We start from the raw sequence: 18,627 nt of genomic DNA, 5'->3' as shown, positions 1-18,627 counted from the left end.
AAATCTGTGCTCCTGAACTTACTCCTGTTCTTTGCTGCCTTTTTTCACTTTCTTATTCCAAAGGTATTTTTCCTTCTGCTTTGAAATTTGCTCATATCCAGCCAGTTCCTAAAACGAGTGACAAATCCCTCCAATTCAATTATTGTCCCATTGCAATTACTTCTACTCTTTTTAAAGTAATGGAGAAATCAATTAACTGCTAACTCTTAAACTACCTAGAAACCTTCCGTCTGATCAATGATCGCCAGTATGGATTTTGTCAGTGTCCATCCACTGGTGATATTCTGGCTTATGTTACCCATTTATGGACAAATTCAATGGAAAAGTTCAGTGAAACACAATTGCTCTTGACATCTCAAAGGCTTTTGATCATGTTTGGCATAAAGGTCTTCTAAACAAGCTTCCATCTTATGGTTTGCCAACTGTTTTTTGTAATTGGTTATCCAGTGTTCTCTCTGATCGCTCACTGAGGGTGATGGTAGATGGCTCTCTCTCTTCTAACTTCTCCACTAATGCCGGTGTCCCCCAAGGTTCAGTTCTTTTCCCCACTATTTTCCTCTTGTATATTAATGACCTTCTTCCATTGACTGGAAATCCTATCCATAGTTTTGCTGATGATAGCACATTGCATTCCACTTTCCATTTTGAGAAACCTTGTCCTGCTCAATCAGCTTCTCGAAAATCTGCTACCAATTCCTTAAATGGTGATCTCCAGGTAATTATCCAGTGGGGCAAAGACAACTTGGTTGATTTCAATCCTTCTAAAACTCAGTCTTGTCTTATGTCTCGCAAATAGGATTCTTCTGCTCCTTTGGTTATCTTAGGTGACACTCCGATTTCTAGGAAAAATGATATATCTCTTTTAGGACTTACCCTGACTTCTAATCTCTCTTGGCACAAGCACATTACAAATATTGCTTCCTCTGCATCTAAAAAACTTGGTTTTCTCTTTCTCTCTCGGCGTTACTTTTCTTCCAAACAGCTGTTCACTCTTTACAAATCGCAAATCCGCTCTACCATGGAATATTGTTCCCACATCTGGGGTGGTGCCCCCAAAACTTCTCTCAGGCTTCTTGATTCTGTTCAGAAGAGGGCAGTTAGGTTAATTAATGATTCATCTCTAACAGAGTCTCTCCACTCTCTCTCTCTCTCTCTCTCTCTCTCTCTCTCTCTCTCTCTCTCTCTCTCTCCCCTCCCCCCCATAGACGTTCTGTTTCTGCTGCATGTCTCTTCTACAGATATTTCCACGGGCACTGTTCTTCTGAATTGGCTTCTATAATTCCCACTCTCTCTTTCAAAACAGTCCAAAACACATGCCGCCACCAGCCAACATCCGTTTACTGTCCAACTTCAAACTCACAGATCCAACTTTTCATCTTCCTCGTTTATTCATTCATCTGCCGTTTTCTGGAACAACCTTCCTTCATACGTATTTCCTGAAAATTACAGTCTACAGAAGTTCAAGTCTAATGTCAACAAATATCTTCTTTCGTCTTCTCAACCTCCAACCCAAGCACGGTACTAAGTACTATAGGTTCTAATAGCTCTCGTGTTTGGGGTTTACATAAAAAAAAAAAAAGAAAAAAAAAAGAAAAGAAAAGAAAAAACCATTCTGCTCAAGCCTGAGCCCGACTAGCTCACCGACGTTGTGAAAAAGACCCATAAAAATTCCTCCCATCATTGACTGGATTTGAACTCAGGTCTTTTCCACCTGGTGTGGGGGAGGAGGGTGATTCTATCAACTGTGCTACACACGAGGGCTTCAGTCGTCATATCATCAAAACCTTCCCCTCCTACTGATATAGCTTTTATCGTACCAGTTCCATTTTCTGCCAGTCCGACCATATTTCCTGAGAAATATGGTTGGACTGGCAGAAAATGGAGGTATGAAATGTTTCCATACCTTTATTACTTCAATACATTCGGAATCAATTTTTTATAAAATACATCGTAACGATTTTCTGATGTAATGAGTTTTAAAGGTAGATATAATGCCTTGATCTAATGGCCGAATGAAAAAAGTTGTATTAACCCAGTACAACTGTGGAGGTAGGAACAAAACTTCAATGTTTGGATGACTTAAATCTTTTGGATGGCCTGGTGTACTATCCAATAATAATAAAACTTTGAAATCTAGATTTTTCTACAAGTTCAATAGCACAGAACGTAACACGGAGATTTCCCAACAAAATAAAATATAGGGATTTCCCAATATATATATTTTTTTGACTAGTGAGTCAACAGCAGGATTCAAAAAGAGTGGAAATGTCAAAAAATTACATCCAACATAATAGCAGGGTTTCCCCTGCACAAAAACTGAAAAATACCCTGTTATGCGAGATTTACCGAATTTTCTCTAACCATGTTATATAAGTACCGTGTTGTGCGTGAATTTCCGTAATTTATCAATCGTGTTAGAGCAAAACTGTGTAGTATAAGTATCGTGTTATACAGGGGTTGCCTGTACTGTGTTATAATATTAGTTCTCTTGGATACCTGCAAAGGATACTTTTTGTGAAGGATACTCAAACAATACTTTTTGCTACTGTGAATTTTAATTGTTTAAATTCCTGTAACTGGATTTTCTGATAACTTGTCTAAATTCCATAATTTTTACATTTGAAAATTGATTAGAACTTGTTACCTCTTTTTTTTTTTTTTTTTTTGGTAGTTGTTGGCGCATTAGGCTTCTGTGGCCATAATGCACCTTTTTTTTTTTTTTTTTTTTTTTTTATGTGAACCCCAAACACGAGAGGTATTAGAACCTATAGTACTTAGTACCGTGCTTGGGTTGGAGGTTGAGAAGACGAAAGAAGATATTTGTTGACATTGGACTTGAACTTCTGTAGATTGTAATTTTCAGGAAATACGTATGAAGGAAGGTTGTTCCAGAAAACGGCAGTTGAATGAATAAATGAGGAAGATGAAAAGTTGGTTCTGTGGGTTTGAAGTTGGACAGTAAATGGATGTTGGCTGGTGGCGGCACGTGTTCGGACTGTTTTGAAAGAGAGAGCGGGAATTATAGAAGCCAATTCAGAAGAACAGTGCCCATGGAAATATCTGTAGAAGAGGCATGCAGCAGAAACAGTACGTCTATGAGAAAGCGAGTGGAGAGACTCTGTTAGAGATGAATCATTAATTAACCTAACTGCCCTCTTCTGAATGGAATCAAGAAGCCTGAGAGAGGTTTTGGGGGCACCACCCCAAATGTGGGAACAATATTCCATGGCAGGGCGGATTTGCGATTTATACAGAGTGAGCAGCTGTTTGGAAGAAAAGTAACGCTGAGAGCGAAAGAGAAAACCAAGTTTTTTAGATGCAGAGGAAGCAATATTTGTAATGTGGTTGTGCCAAGAGAGATTAGAAGTCAGGGTAATCCCCAAAAGAGATATATCCTTTTGCCTAGAAATTGGAGTGTCACTAAAGATAAGCATAGGAGCAGAAGAATCCTTTTTGCGAGATATAAGACAAGACTGAGTTTTAGAAGGGTTGAAATCAACTAAGTTGTCTTTGCCCCACTGGAGAATTACCTGAAGATCGGCATTTAAGGAATTGGTAGCAGATTTTCGAGAAGTTGAAGCTGATTGAGCAGGGCAAGGTTTCTCAAAATGGAAAGTTGAATGCAATGTGCTATCATCGGCAAAACTATGGATAGGATTTCCAGTCAATGGAAGAAGGTCATTGATATACAAGAGGAAAAGAGTGGGGGAAAGAACTGAACCTTGGGGGACACCGGCATTAGTGGAGAAGTTAGAAGACAGAGAGCCATCTACCATCACCCTCAGTGAGCGATCAGAGAGAAAACTGGATAACCAATTACTAAAAACAGTTGGCAAACCATAAGATGGAAGCTTGTTTAGAAGACCTTTATGCCAAACACGATCGAAAGCCTTTGAGATGTCAAGAGCAACTGCTTGTGTTTCACCGAACCTTTCCATTGAAGTAGTCCATAAATGGGTAACATAAGCCAGAATATCACCAGTGGATCGACACCGACGGAATCCATACTGGCGATCGTTGATCAGACGGAAGGTTTCTAGGTAGTTTAAGAGTTGGCGGTTAATTGATTTCTCCATTACTTTAGAAAGAGTAGAAGTAATTGCAATGGGACGATAATTGGATGGGAGGGATTTGTCACCCTTTTTAGGAACTGGCTGGATATGAGCAAATTTCCAAGCAGAAGGAAAAACACCTTTGGAATAAGAAAGTGAAAAAAGGCGGCAAAGAATAGGAGTAAGTTCAGGAGCACAGATTTTGAGAACAAGTGGAGAAATACCATCAGGACCTGGAGCTTTCTTAGCATCAAGATTCATCAAAATCCTTCTGATATCCTTTTGACGGAAGACCACAGGAGGCATTGAATGGACCGTGTTGGGAATGGTGGGAGGTGTTTTACCAAGTTCATTAATACATGAGCTGGAAGAAAAATGGGATGCTATCAGGTTAGCTTTATCCTTGGCTGAAGTGACAACAGAACCATCTGGTTTGGACAGAGGTGGAAGCAGAGATGGGCAAAAGTTGCGGCCAATAGCTTTGGCAAGAGACCAGAATGCTCGGCTACCATTAGGGCAAGAAGCAAGTTTTCTACTCTTAGCCTGTTCAAACTCTAGTTTGGACTGATTAATAACTGCTTTACAATTGTTGCGAGCTTTGGTGTAGGCAGAAAATGAAACTGAAGAATTAGAAACAAGCCAATTACGATATGCAACATTCTTCTCTTGAACAGCCTTAGCACATTTATTGGAAAACCAAGGTTTAGATAAAGGACGAGATTTTAAAGTGGAGTGTGGGATAAAGGATTCCATTCCTGCAAGAATAATTTCACTGACACGATCTGAGCAAACGTTGACATCAGGAGTTTTGAAACAGTAATCTGACCAAGGAAAAGAAGAAAAGAAGTCTCGCAGGTCATCCCATTTTGCATTCTTGTAATGCCAAACAACACGAGGTTGGGAATAGCCATGAGATAAAGGTTCCATTGGAGAAGAGACAATCACCAAGTTGTGATCTGAAGTGCCTAAAGGACCTCTCACTTCGACCGTGTACTTAGAAGGGTTGTTTGTGAGAAAAAGATCAAGCGTATTGGCTGTATGATTCGGATTGTCCGGTATTCTTGTAGGTAAATGAACAATCTGTGCTAGGTCATTAGTAATTGCAAAAGCCTCAGCATCTCGACCTGCTGGGTCGGTGTGACTAGAAAACGGAAGCCAGCTGGAGTTGTGAACATTAAAATCACCAAGGAAAATTACCTCACTATTAGGAAAGTTGGACTGGAGAAAGTCAAGTTGCAACGAGAGGAAGTCAAAGAGCTCCAAGTGATTAGTGGAGTTGGGAGAACGGTAGAGACAACAGATGAATTTGACACAATGAGGTAGAGAGATTTTAAGCCAGAGAAGATCAAAGAGAGGAGATTCCAAATTGCCAAGTCTCTGACAGGGAATATCAGAACGGACATATGCACAAGTACCACCTTTGAGGCGAAAGGAATCATACAGCGAATAAGTTGGGCATCTGAGATGAACAGTAGTTGAATCAACCGATAACTGAGATTCTGTCAGAAAAAGTATCGCAGATAAGATCTTTTCGCAGATAAGCTTGTTCTATTAGTTTGACAATTCATGGTGTATTCAATAGTAAGAAAAAGTGGGTGGGACATGCTGTATGAAGTAATGAAATTTTTGGATATGGCGTACATGTGGGAAGAATATACCCAGATCCTTGACATAACGTGGCCTCGACAATGCTCCCCGCATACACACTACTCGGACTCCCTCCAGTCACTATCTGGCAGAGTAGAGGTAGCAAGATTATACACTAGCTGATCCGGAAGCCTCCTAGAGAGTTACCAATAGGTTCGGTCCGGTGTACTAACTAGCGGCCGGCCTGCGAAAACCGTTTTAGAGCTGTACCCTCGAAATGTAAGGAATATTGGATCTCGCCACAACGTTCATCATAACCTCAAGAGTCATCAATCATACTGCATGATGGAAGAGATAGGGAAGGGTTGACCGGAACTTAGCTCTAGAGACTAAACATGGGTTCCACCACTTCAAGCCTCCAATAAGCAAAGTGGTGGTATTTCACCGGTTGATGAGAGTCATCTACCACCTAGTACTGCCTGGTAACATAGAGGGGCGGCATTCCTCCATGTGGTGTGGGCGCCACACCTCGACCCCTGCTTACGTTGGTTCACACCTGGGTGGTCACCCACCATGTGCTTGTGCATGGAGGTTATACCCAGGATTACTAACAGTCCCACCATCGTGAAGGTGCAAGCAGAGGATTTGGTTGTCACAGACCGTCCGGACTTCGCCGAAATTGGGTCCACTTGACTTGAGTGTCACCCGAATATCAGTTCCATCAGCGTTTTAGACTCCCAGGTAGCAAGTACAGCTTGTCTGGCATATCTGAGAGAATGTCTGTGACAACCTCAAGGACCTCCCAAGGTTTTTGCAGTACTTTGATCCAAGCCCGAGGCAGGAATCGAACCCGCAACCTTTGGGTTGCCAGGCAGGCACCTTACCCACCCGGCTAGCCCGGTCGGCATTACCTCTTAGGTTGGCATTGAAATTTAAAATATATTTCAAGTTTTTTGGTGAATTAAGATGAAAAGTTGGTCTTAAATTGTGAAAGACAATTTTACACTCTAAAATTGTACACTAACCAAATTGAGCCCCTATGTGTCAATTATGGTATGGGAACAGGGCCAACCTATGATATTTTATATTCTGGACCTTTTTTTTTTTTTTTTTCCCCGTAATGAAAACACAGGCAGTAGTGTCTAGAACACCAGAATATCTCAGGTTGGTCCTGAGTAAAGTGTTTAATTAAAAAAATCTTAATATTATTTTTATTTTTTAATATTTATTAATTTATGTACTGTACAGTGAGGCTCCAATATCCGATGGCAGTTTGTTCCACAAAACCCATTGTATGTTGAAAATATTGTAAGTTGAAATCAATAAAGATTGATTTCTTGTAATTCGTTCTAAACTCTTGGCAGGTGACCCCAACAATACATAAAATAAGTATTTCTTACATGTTATACTTGATTTTTACATTAAAAATGAGTGTTTTATAAAGATTATTTAATAAACAGTTATAAAACATCTTAAAATAAAAACCAAACAATAAATTAGCATTTACCTTAGACTTGAAGTGCAGAGCTTATGAAATCAATGGTGACGTAGTGGTGGTGTGATTAGATCAGATGTCATGTGTCTCTTTCAGTCTTTTGTGTTTTGCTGCTACTGGCAAAGAAACTGTCCAAAGTGGACTGTTTTTCACAACTTTTTTGTAGTCTCCTGAAGTAAGAAATGACTTTGTCTTCCATTTTGCACATATGAGTTCAGTATTTTTAATGTTGGGGTGTATTTTTACCATTTCTTTTAAATGCTACCAACAAGAAATGACAGTCTTCAGCTCTTCAACTGACGCTTTTTGGGTGTCCTCTCCAGAGTCACTCTTCGTAATTTTCTCCAACTCTTGTAGCTCCTCTGGCATTAGCTGATGCTCATGAGCATAAATAAGGTCCTCCACATATTCTTCGTCAACCTCCAGCCCCATTGATTTACCAAGAGTGACAGTATCATTTGTCAAAGCACCATCATCTTCAAATCAATCAAAGTTATGGATGATTAAAGACCAGATGTTTTTCAAGGCTGAATTTAAGCATTTGGGGGAAGCATCATTCCAAGAACTTACAATTAGCCTCACACAGTCTAGGATGTTGAACTTCGACCTCCAAAAATTTTTGAGTGTGACAGCATTTTCAAAAGAGGTTGCTGCAAAGCCACTTTCAAACATTTTTTGGTATAAATTTTCTTGAAGTTTGCAGTCACTTTCTGGTCCATTGGATGAAGATGAGGAGTGGTGTTGGGTGGCAAAAATTTGACTTGGAACAAAGTCAAATTGTGCCTCAAGAGATTGAACAAGGTCGGGACCATGGCCTGCTGCATTAGCCAGCAGGAGCAGTGCCTTTGCAGGAAGCTTATTTTTCTCAAGACTTCACTCTCTTCACCGAAGGACAGAAAACTTCAAGCGCCCATTCATTGAAGAAATATCTTGTAACCCAGGCCTTCTTATTACTGTGCCAAAATACTCCCAGCATGCTTTTGTTGATGTTTTGTTATTTAAGTACTCTAGGGATGTTAGAGTAATACACCAACAAAGACTTCAGCTTAAAATCTCAAGAGACATTGACACCCAATGGGAGAGTGAGCCCATCTTCCATAGGCTTATGTCCAGGTAAACTAGCCTCATCCTTAATGAGGTATGTTCTCCTGGACATTCTCTTCCAGAAGAGGTCGGTTTCGTATAATTAACAAAAATACACTCTGCTTACACACTGGACAAGCGCATCAAACAGAAGATAAAGAAAATACTTTGTTATAAAGACAACTCACCTCTTGATACTTTCCTCTCTCATATGGAATGTTAAATGCTGATTATTTAATATTCCATGTAAGAGGGGAAACTAAGAAGAGTAGAAGAGAGTAAAAAGAAAGCCGAGGGATGTGAAAGCCTGTGAAGTGTACTTGTCACCATAAATAAAAAAAAATGGAGGAAGGTGACTTCAGAAGTAAATTGGCAAGAAGTGGACTAGTTTTTTTTTGACGTTATTGTCTCATTGTCAATCACTGTGTAAGGACAGGTGTGAGAAAAAGCAAGGATTTTTAAAAGCATGAAGCGGCAAGTCTGTACTGGATTGGTTCTTAATTGAGCCCATATAACTTGATCTTGTCCAAACACCATATTCAGAAATTTCAAAGGAGGGTCCAACATTCAGTGTGTGAGAGTATGATGATTTGTATTTGGTTATAGCTAGCATTTCCATGTTTCATAATTTGTAATTGCTATTTAGCTTTATCAAAATTTTCATTTCTTCTATTAGGGGTATTTGCATGTAGTGTTGGGCATGTGTTGAAATCTCTGTGGGCACAGTTTCATTGTATATACTATAAATCTATGAATCTCTGTGCTGGCAACATTACTGTGGCTGTATGTAACCAATGTTGAACTGATGTATTTCACTGGGCAACCTAGGTGTGCTGGACCTAGGCCTGTTTACTCCTGCATCTACAGATAACCTACACTCAATTCCTTTATTATGATTCTTGTCTTATTCACACACATGTTGAAATGTGAAGAAATATTGCTCTCTAGAAACCGACTTTGAACGCAAGCTCCATTATCTGTGCCCCCACCGGTAATATTTGAAGTCATTTTGCATGCCATCAAACTGCCCCACACCATATGAGTTTAACCTTCTGGAAAACCATAGCATTATATTGCCCTTTCTCATTCACAGCTCGTTAGCCCACAGAATTCAAAACATCTTCAAACAAACTGAGATGAAAATAGTTTTCTCATCCTTGAAACCATTGTTTCTACAATCACCAAGCCAAGCAGACCAAGCAGTTTATAGTTACAGTATAAACAGGTTAAACAATGTGATGTTCCTTGTTGATTGTCAGCAAAGTTGCCTAGTGAAAAACTAACATATTTCACTGTGCAACCTGTGTCAACAAGTATGTTGACAAAGGTTAGGTATGGCTGCAGTGATGTTTCCAACATACATGCTTACTTCCATCAGGCATATCATATATGCATCAGAACTGCGCCCACAGAAATTTCCATGAATCACACTCTGTGCCTCCCTTTCAATTAAATGTATTGAAAATTTTGATAAACCCCAAATAGCAACTCCAAATTATGAACTACAGTAATCAGATACCCTCACACACTAAATACTAGACCTTTCCCACTCCATTGAATATTTTATTTTGGAATTTGGTACTTAGATAAAATCAAGTTCTTTTTAGATAAAATCAGCTGCTACAGACTTGCCAGTAATGAAAATTTTAAATGTAATTTTACACAAAATTATGGAACCTTTCATTAGAAACTTTCAAATATTGTTGTTTTTTTATAATCTCAATAAAAACTATTTTTATGCCACATGAAAATTGTATATTTTTTTAGCTTCTTTTTAGCATGCAGGTCAGAAAAGGTTTGCCATTGCTGCTATAGCAGCAGCTGTCCAAAGATGTTATTTAAAGATGATATTCATTGCTGACAAATCATATTTTGATGTAATATAGAAAGCTATTGGTAATTTCCAAATCCTACTGCACAGAATTGTTCATGGACTTATATGTCTTTGAAGATTACCATTAATGTTTTTCTCTTTTTTTTTAATAAATAACTTTTGGACTGTATTTCTGAGATATCTTTGTTTTGTGGATTTCAAATGACAAAAGGAAATTGCCGTGCAAGGTAGAATCTCATTAAACTGTTTAGGCTAAAAGGTATACTTAAAATATATAAAAGAAAAATCCATAAAAGACTTAACTAATATTTTTTAAAATATATTTTCTTTTAGTTAACTTCAGTATTTTCCTACACAAAGTTTGCTCGTGATTTCATAGGTGTGTCGGTGAACAAATTCTACCCTATGAGAAATAAGTTGATCATTAATGCTACAGTGCAGTTGGAGGAGAAAGAACTTACAAAATTACCTTCATTACAACAACTATTAAAGCAAGAACTAGTTAATGCTATTACTAGTCATAATCATAACATTGGAGAAAGTCGACTTTATGTAGAAGGACCACTCAATCCTGTTCCTGCTGTAGAAGGTAAGAACAGATTTAAATGTTATTTGACTGCATTTGGTGAAATTAACTTGTATTAAAACTAGTTTTTATTGGATCATTTTATGATTTAGTACCTAATTTGGATCCCGATACCATTTAGTGCAATTATTTTTCAGTTTTTCAAAAACTGACATTAGTAGTTCATTTCCCATTTGAGTTACTGACTCTATCATAAAATCTGCACATTTATATTGTGGTTGTATACAAAACCAGATATTCGGTTTAAGAGCATAAATTATTACCTTTTTAGATGCATTTGCACATGCATAAATTGCCTGTTATCTTTTCTTTTGTCCTTTCTGATGGATCATGAAATTTGATATTTAGTTCCTTTAGATATATTTGTTGATGCATCCAAAACTTTATTAAAATTATACAAATAGAAATCTGACAATTATTATTTCCTTTTTTTCATACGTATTACATAGGTTATCCATATACTGTATGTAGTAGCGAAAGCACTGGATGTTGTTTGTTACTGTGAGCTGATTGGAGGAATGAATGGGGCAGTATAGTGAATGCACAGAAAAAGAAATGTTCTTGGTTTGTGCATATGAAGTGGTTTATTTTTGATGAGCTGATTTTGTTTTGTTATCAGGTTACAAATATATAAATCATGAATTATTTTTACTATTTGATTATTATATTAATCATGGTAGAAATATGTTATGTGTGTTATCCTTTCATTGTTATTAAAATCCAGGAGGATATAAGTAAAGCATTACAAAATGTTGAATGACTATTATGTTGCTAAGTATGTGCAATGAAGTGAAAACAATTACTTTCATACATCGTTAGTTAATTAATTGGTAACAAGATAATTGGCAAAAAATAATATTTACTTTTTACTTCTTAATCACAGAAAAAGAAAAAACTTAATTAATTTAAGAAATAAAAAAATTGAATGTGCCTGAAGTGTAATGCACTACATGTATTATCAAAATATGTATTAAGAATCATTGTGTATGTGGGATCTGTGAGGCCAAGTTCAAGTTGTTTTGAGTAAACTGTGTGCAGCCACTCCTCAACTTACATAAGGGTTGCGTTCCGCGGAACCCTATGTAAGTCGAATTTTATGCAAGTTAGAATTTCCCTAAATGCTTATGCAGCACTCACAACTATGTGCACTGAATTTGATCGAAGCAAAAAAGAAATGTTCAACAAACATGAAAATAGAATTATTTGTTCAATTTTTTTATCTCATGCGCAGGAAAAATTACAAAAGTGTACAAAATTACATAAATTATAAAATTACAAAAAGAGAGAGGAGACAGGCATAACGTCAGCAAATTTTTCCTTTCAAGCATTGTTGCCAGAATTAACTCTCCAGCTGATAAGCATGCTGCTGTGGAAGTTGAGGGCTGTGGAGATTTAGAAGGAGGCTTTTCCAGCACATCACAAAATTTCTCTTCAGCTGCAGAATTGGCACTAACAACTTCACCACATACTTTAATGTTTTGAAAACCAGCACAGTACTTGAACTTACCACCTGTTGCTTGCCACAAACTTGACTTGGGATTCGCTGTACTTATCCTTAATATCTTCATAAATACTTCTTGCTTTTGCTTGAATGGCCATTGGACTCAGGGGCACTTGCTTCTGAATCTGATTTTCCATCCATATTATTAATAGCGTTTCCATCTTCGATATAGCACCTGAATGCAGTTTTTTGTGATCACTGTTGAACTTAAATGCGTTGATCCTTTAACAGGTTCTTTTATATGCACACTGTCCCTTAAAATAGTATTCGCTGTTGAAGCAGCGAGACCTAATTCCGTGCAATAGATGACAAACTTTGTCCTGCTTCATACTTCTTAATTAATCATCTTAATTTATAAATGAATTTTGTTTCATTTCCTAGCACTGCCAGCACTTGCACTTTCCATTGGTCCCTTTCTCTTCACCATTGTAATAAGTAAATCGGAATGAAGAGAAGATTCTGAAAATTTATTTATGTTTTTTAGGATTCCAGTTATCGGTATTATCGCAAATGCAATAAGATTGATAATAAGTTTACTACCCATTTATAATAGATTGCACTAACAGAAAAGCCCAATAAACCGGAAAGCACAAATTGTTTTTATTGTTTTATGGTCATGATGTCCGGAAATGTGCTTTAGAAAAATATCACAAAGGTGTTCAAAATTGATTCTTATAATGGAACAACGATAGCGATGAAAGCGTAATGCAATTTCCATTATAAAAATGACTTTTTAGAGAGATAAATAGCTTAGTTATATAGCGAATATTTAAACTTCCGAGGTCTTGGAATAAATTACCAAAAAAAAAAAAAAAACGCAGTGTGTTATTGGGTTCACATTAAGATATTTTCACGATACCTCCATTTATTCCTATGGGATGCAAAATATGTTTCTACGAATTTTTTGAGTTTGCACCGGCTGGCAAAAACTTACGTAAAGTCAAATTTCCGTAAGTTGAGTATTTTACATAAGCTGGGGAGTGCCTGTATATTCTAAAGTCAGTTTTTTTGTTTGCATGATAACAAATCCAGGAATAATTCCAGAGGGAAATAGCCTTTACACTTCCTCTTGAGTCTGTCTAAGCCATCCTCTTTCTCCCTTTGTAAAAGTCTTTGTAAGTTTCCAGCATCAGCAGAATATGAACCCAAATCTTTCCAGTTGAGTGGCATTTTGCCACCTAGTTGGAATGATTTGGGCACTATACACCACTGGTTGATCCATTAGGCAGTGCTCATTAATTTATTCCATAAGCTATCATGTTCTGAATTGGAAAAATTAGAGTACTTTTGTATTAGTGTTAGCCATATAGAGCAAGAAAGCCCCCAGGCTTTTGATGCACCAACCAAAATTAGATAACTAAAATAAAATGAACCACCTATGTGGTTTCCTCCTCATGTAGGTATCACATAGGTGGTTCACTCTCATTTATTTTACTTATTCCTCTTAGAGCTTTGTAGACCTCAATGAGATCCTCTGTAAGATGTCTAGTTATCAAGCTTGGATAACTGTAGCTGTCATATTCAGTCTTTCCTCATATGGATGCTCTTTCACCAATTTTACCAGGTATATTGCTCGTCTTTGGACCATTTCAAGTCATTTGATGTTTTTTTGTGTGTGGTCTTTATACTTGGATGCAGTATTATAGGTGTGGTCTTACATTTGTCTTGTACAGTGAGATTTTGACCTCCCTATCTCTCTATAAAAGCAAATGTTTGATAAATCATCGGTTGGACACAATGGTCCCCTTGCTGCCCGGACATGGAGAACTTCATGTCCACAACTGTATTGTAGCACCAAAATCTCTTTCTTCATTGAATTTTTTTTTTTTTTTTTTAATTCAATCCCACCAAGCGTATATTTTTTTTGGGGCTGCTGCTATTCCTCAAGTGTAAGGCTTTGCGTTTTGCTGCATTAAAACATAATTGCCACTTCTCTGACCATCCCCTGAAGCCTATTTAAGTCATCCTGAAGAATCCTGATTATTAACTACTCTTCCAACCTTATCATTGGGGATCCTTGATTTGACAAGTGCATTCTCCTTGTTTTTTGATGTTAGTGTTTTCACACACCTACGGAGTTGAATTAATATTCAGGAGCCACCCTACATAAGATACTATACATGTTTACCACATACATCTTTTATAAACTCACATGGCATCCATGCAATATAGGTTTATCCTTACAATTAGATGTACACAAAAATACTTTTCTGTTGGGCAGAAAAGTATTTTCACGTCTTTTTCTTATCACGATATTACATGGAAATATGTTCTACACAAGTAAGATTCCTTTTTGCAATGGTATTTTTGAAAAGAATAGTTAACAAAAGTTTAAAATATGGGATGGTTTTGGAACTTTTGATCTAGCTTCCAAAGTTCTAAAAAACATCCCATATATTTTACTGTACCATATTTTTAAAGTTGTGCTATTGATTCATTGCTCACATTAATTGGTCAGACATTTGAATTTTAACTTCTTTTTTTAAAGATGTTCCATCTCTTTTTGATGCTGTATCATCACATCCTATTGCATTTAGGCATAGGATGTAGTGATACAGCATCAAAAAGAGATGTAACCATTTTATTTCTAGAAAGTTTGAATGCACATACATAAATTCCCACTGCATACAGAAATTTAGATTCTGAACATTAATAATATAGACAGTATTACACTTTGTACAATGCTGCCTGCCTCTGGTGTAGTGGATATTTTTGGCATTCAGGAAAAAAAAAGTTTTTTTTGTAATTTTTTGTTCATAAAGGTGGTTTGCATTATGTTAATAGCTACTGTGCATAATTGTCACAACAGACATTACACTACAATAAAAATTTCCAATTTTTGATATGAAAAGCTGAATGGCAGGCAGACAGCTTAGTTTTATAAAAAGGGATAATATACAATAATGTTGTCATGTTCAGGAACTTCTTGAGATAAAGATATAAAATATGGCCATAAAATTCATAAAAATACTTATCAAAATAAAATTGCCAATTGTGCCATGATATTTATGATATTTAGTCATGGGAAAGTTGTTTCTTTGAGTATTTATGATGGAAGCCATACTTTTATAAGCTGTATCATAACTAAGCATCTTTGTTTTTATAGAAATAATTCTATTGAATATTGAATTATTGAATATAAATATTTTTATATTCAGTAAGATTTAATGGTTTTCAAAGGCCTGCTTTGCCATGTTTTCTTTATTAATAATATTATCAGAGCTTAACATACAGCCAATATCAGTGCAGACAATTGAGAAGATACATTTTAACAAAAAAAAAAAAGCATGCCAGTGTTTGTTTACATCGACAGATAACCTGTTTCAGTAGTTGTAATGCCAGTTACTATCTCAGTTTGATTTTAAATTAGTTCAATTTTGTATGCTTTTAGACTTCTACAGTAAAAGTAAAAAAACTTTACTTTTACATATCTTAATGGACACAAGTTTTGTGTCCATTAAGATAGCAACACACAAGTTAATTGCTATGACAGTTACTGGCTAATAATCATATCTCCCCAGCTTGTAGCTGTCAGTAGCAGGATTCTTAATAAACCATATAACTTTTTACTGACTGCAACATGGTACTTCTGCACTGATAAATGTGTTTGTTTTCTGGGAGGGAAAACTTGAATATTTCAGCAAGGAAACTCTACACTTCTATCCAAGATAGGCTAAATATAGAAAATGAAAAGGTGTTAAAAGAAATTCTTCCAGTCATTGTTCGGATTTGGAACTAGATCTCTCCAAACAAATGACAGAAACCTAGGAGTAACTTACAAACATGGTGGGCGGAGGAGAATTAAAGATATTTCAAGTTGGGAAAGATAAGGGGATTCCAATACAAGCAGACATCATACCTGAAGGGCAAGACATGTATATGGCTCTGAAGAAAATGAATGAGGGAGGTATATTTGTTGGTGCTGAGACAATTTGATTTAAAATATAAAACCTTAGGAAGTAACCAAACTCTAAATCTGGTGAAGTTTACCTTTGGGCAGGCAGATTGTTATCAATTACCTCCCAAGATGGCCATTGATAAAATTTGTGAAAGAATTGGATGGGAGATTTCTGGTAAGGGAATAATATGAGTGATTAGGGGAAGTTTTTTTTTTTTTTTTACTGATAGAAAAACATTAGAAGGACATGCCACACAGAATTGTAGGAACTGAAGGCTTCCACTGATCAAAGTCTTCAGTATCCACAGTTCTGTAGGTATCTCTATTTTAATTCTTCTGATTGTTAATGCCAATTCCATAGTAGAATTTACTGCTGAAGGTACTGCTAACACATTATTAATCTATTATACATTATCAAAACCATTCTTGCATATGTTTCTTTATGATATTGTTTTATGTATAATATAAATTGAAATATTAAATAACTGAAAAAACCTTATTTTTAATAGAAGCTATCTGTATGAAGACAAATTATCTATATTCTCTCCTGGACTTCTGAGCAAGTATTTTAATGATATCTTCATCATCCATGCTAGACAATGCAGCAGTTCACAGATGTGCAAAAAATTAAATTTTAGATTTTAAATTTTCTATTCCTCGAAGGATCTAAAGTGAGGGGCCCACCAAGCTCTCAGCTGCCCACATCAATGCCAGAGCTTGCACTTGGTCATTGCGCAACACAGCGACAACTCCCAAGGGAGAATGCACTGGTCCCACAGGAACTAGTAGTTATTGGTGACTCTATTGTCAGGGAAACGGGGAACATGCTTTGTAAAAAGGATAGGTGGAACAGGACCAGGGTATGTCTGCCAGGGTCAAAGGTTGATGACATTGTAGAGTGAATATCATCTTTTAAGGGCACAAAAGGTGATATAGTTGTACACGTTGGCACTAATGATATTAAGAGTAGGAGACCGGCAGAATTACTTAACAAGTACAGGTCACTGTTGAAAAAAAGCCGTAAATTAGGAATGAATTTGAAAGTGTCTGCAATTCTGCCCAGACACTATAGGAGGGAGTATATGATGACAGCCTTGTCAATCAATTCGGCCCTGGAAAGATTGTGCAAGGGTCAAGGGGTAGAATTTTTTTCAGCCTGGTCTGTACTTGTTAACAGAAGGGACTGCTTCTACAGGGATGGGATACACTTAAATAGAAAGGGTGCAAGAATATTTGCTGATGCTATCGAGGCAGTGTTAGGTGGCTCGGAAAACTGCTAGCTTGGGGGGATACGAGGACTAATAGATTAACAGCAGCCAGTGGCAGAGGTGAAAGTGATTCTTGCACTGCTTCTATTGGAATGAGCAGAAGCCTGGAAAACAAGATGCAGGATATTTCAGAGACTCTTGGGAGTCATTGCGGTACAAGTAAACACATGAGTTGTGTTAAGGTAGCTAAGAAAAAGAACAGGTGCATGTGTACTTGCGTGTACACCAATGCTAGGAGTTTGGTAAATAAATTTGATGAATTTAAGGTATTGCTCAAAGCATCAAAGGCAGATATTGATGGGATATCAGAGATGTGGTGTCACACAGATATAAGGAATGCAGAACTGGAATTTGGGGAGTACAACGTCTACAGAAAGGATAGACAGGATAGGAAGGGAGGAGAGGTTATGCTATTAGTTAAGAAGCACATAAAATCCAAGGAAGTGAAGCCAGTCGACATCGCTGGATAGTGCAGTGTCGAGTCAGTTTGGTGTGACATAAGCATTGGGAGATCAAAATTGAGAGTAGGAGTGTGCTATAGGCCTAATGACTCTGATGAGTATAATAAGAAACTCCACAGGGAAATAGAGTGGGCCAGTAAATCAGAGAGTCTTATAATGGGGGATTTTAATTTCCCAGATATTGACTGGAATTTGTGGGTTGGTCACTCACACACTAGCAAGGTTTTGTGGATTTATTGGATGATTGTTTTCTACATCAGCATGTTCGGAAGGCAACTAGAGGGAGTAATACTCTTGATTTGATTATCAGTAGTGATTCTTCATGCATTAAGAATCTGCAGATAGAGGAACCACTAGGTGGCAGTGATCACAGTGTGCTGAAGTGGGATTTACTCAAAGAGGTAACTACCATCAGGGGTAAAGGGAAGGGTTATTGCTTTCGTAAAGGCGACTACGATGGTCTGAGACAGTATTTAAATTCTATACAGTGGGACCAACTTATGATGTTACCAACAGCAAATTCAAAATGGGAAGCATTCAAAGAACTTATCTTGGAAGCTACTAGGCTTTACATGCCAACTAAGAAATATTGTTCAAGGTTTAGGCCTAAATGGATGTCAGATAAACTAATGAGACATATGGCAGAGAAGAAAAATGCATGGGATACATATAAATTAACACATTACACAGAAGCCTATGATAGATATAAGTTTATCTGTAACCAAGTTACAAAGGAGGGTAGGCAGGCGAAGGCAGATTACGAGAGATCTTTGGCAAGGGATGCAAAGAAAAACAGCAAAATGTTCTTTACTTATGTAAACTCTAGAAGGAAGGGCATGAATCAGATTGGTCCACTTGATAT

General features: G+C 37.1%; 1 protein-coding gene across 1 annotated transcript in view; it reads left to right on the top strand.

Moving 5' to 3' along the window:
* Positions 1 to 18,627, top strand: part of LOC150075270 (uncharacterized) — a 142,067-nt gene that overhangs the window by 102,614 nt on the left and 20,826 nt on the right. The window contains exon 5 of the mRNA XM_090388423.1: positions 10,385 to 10,640. Within this exon, the coding sequence (XP_090244549.1) occupies positions 10,385 to 10,640 (256 nt within the window). The remainder of the gene's footprint in view (positions 1 to 10,384; positions 10,641 to 18,627) is intronic.

This window comes from Mastigoproctus giganteus, chromosome 14 (genome assembly GCF_048544385.1).
Source record: "Mastigoproctus giganteus isolate SK-2022 chromosome 14, ASM4854438v1, whole genome shotgun sequence".
In the NCBI taxonomy this organism is placed as follows: domain Eukaryota; kingdom Metazoa; phylum Arthropoda; class Arachnida; order Uropygi; family Thelyphonidae; genus Mastigoproctus; species Mastigoproctus giganteus.
This window is presented reverse-complemented; position numbering and strand designations above follow the sequence as displayed.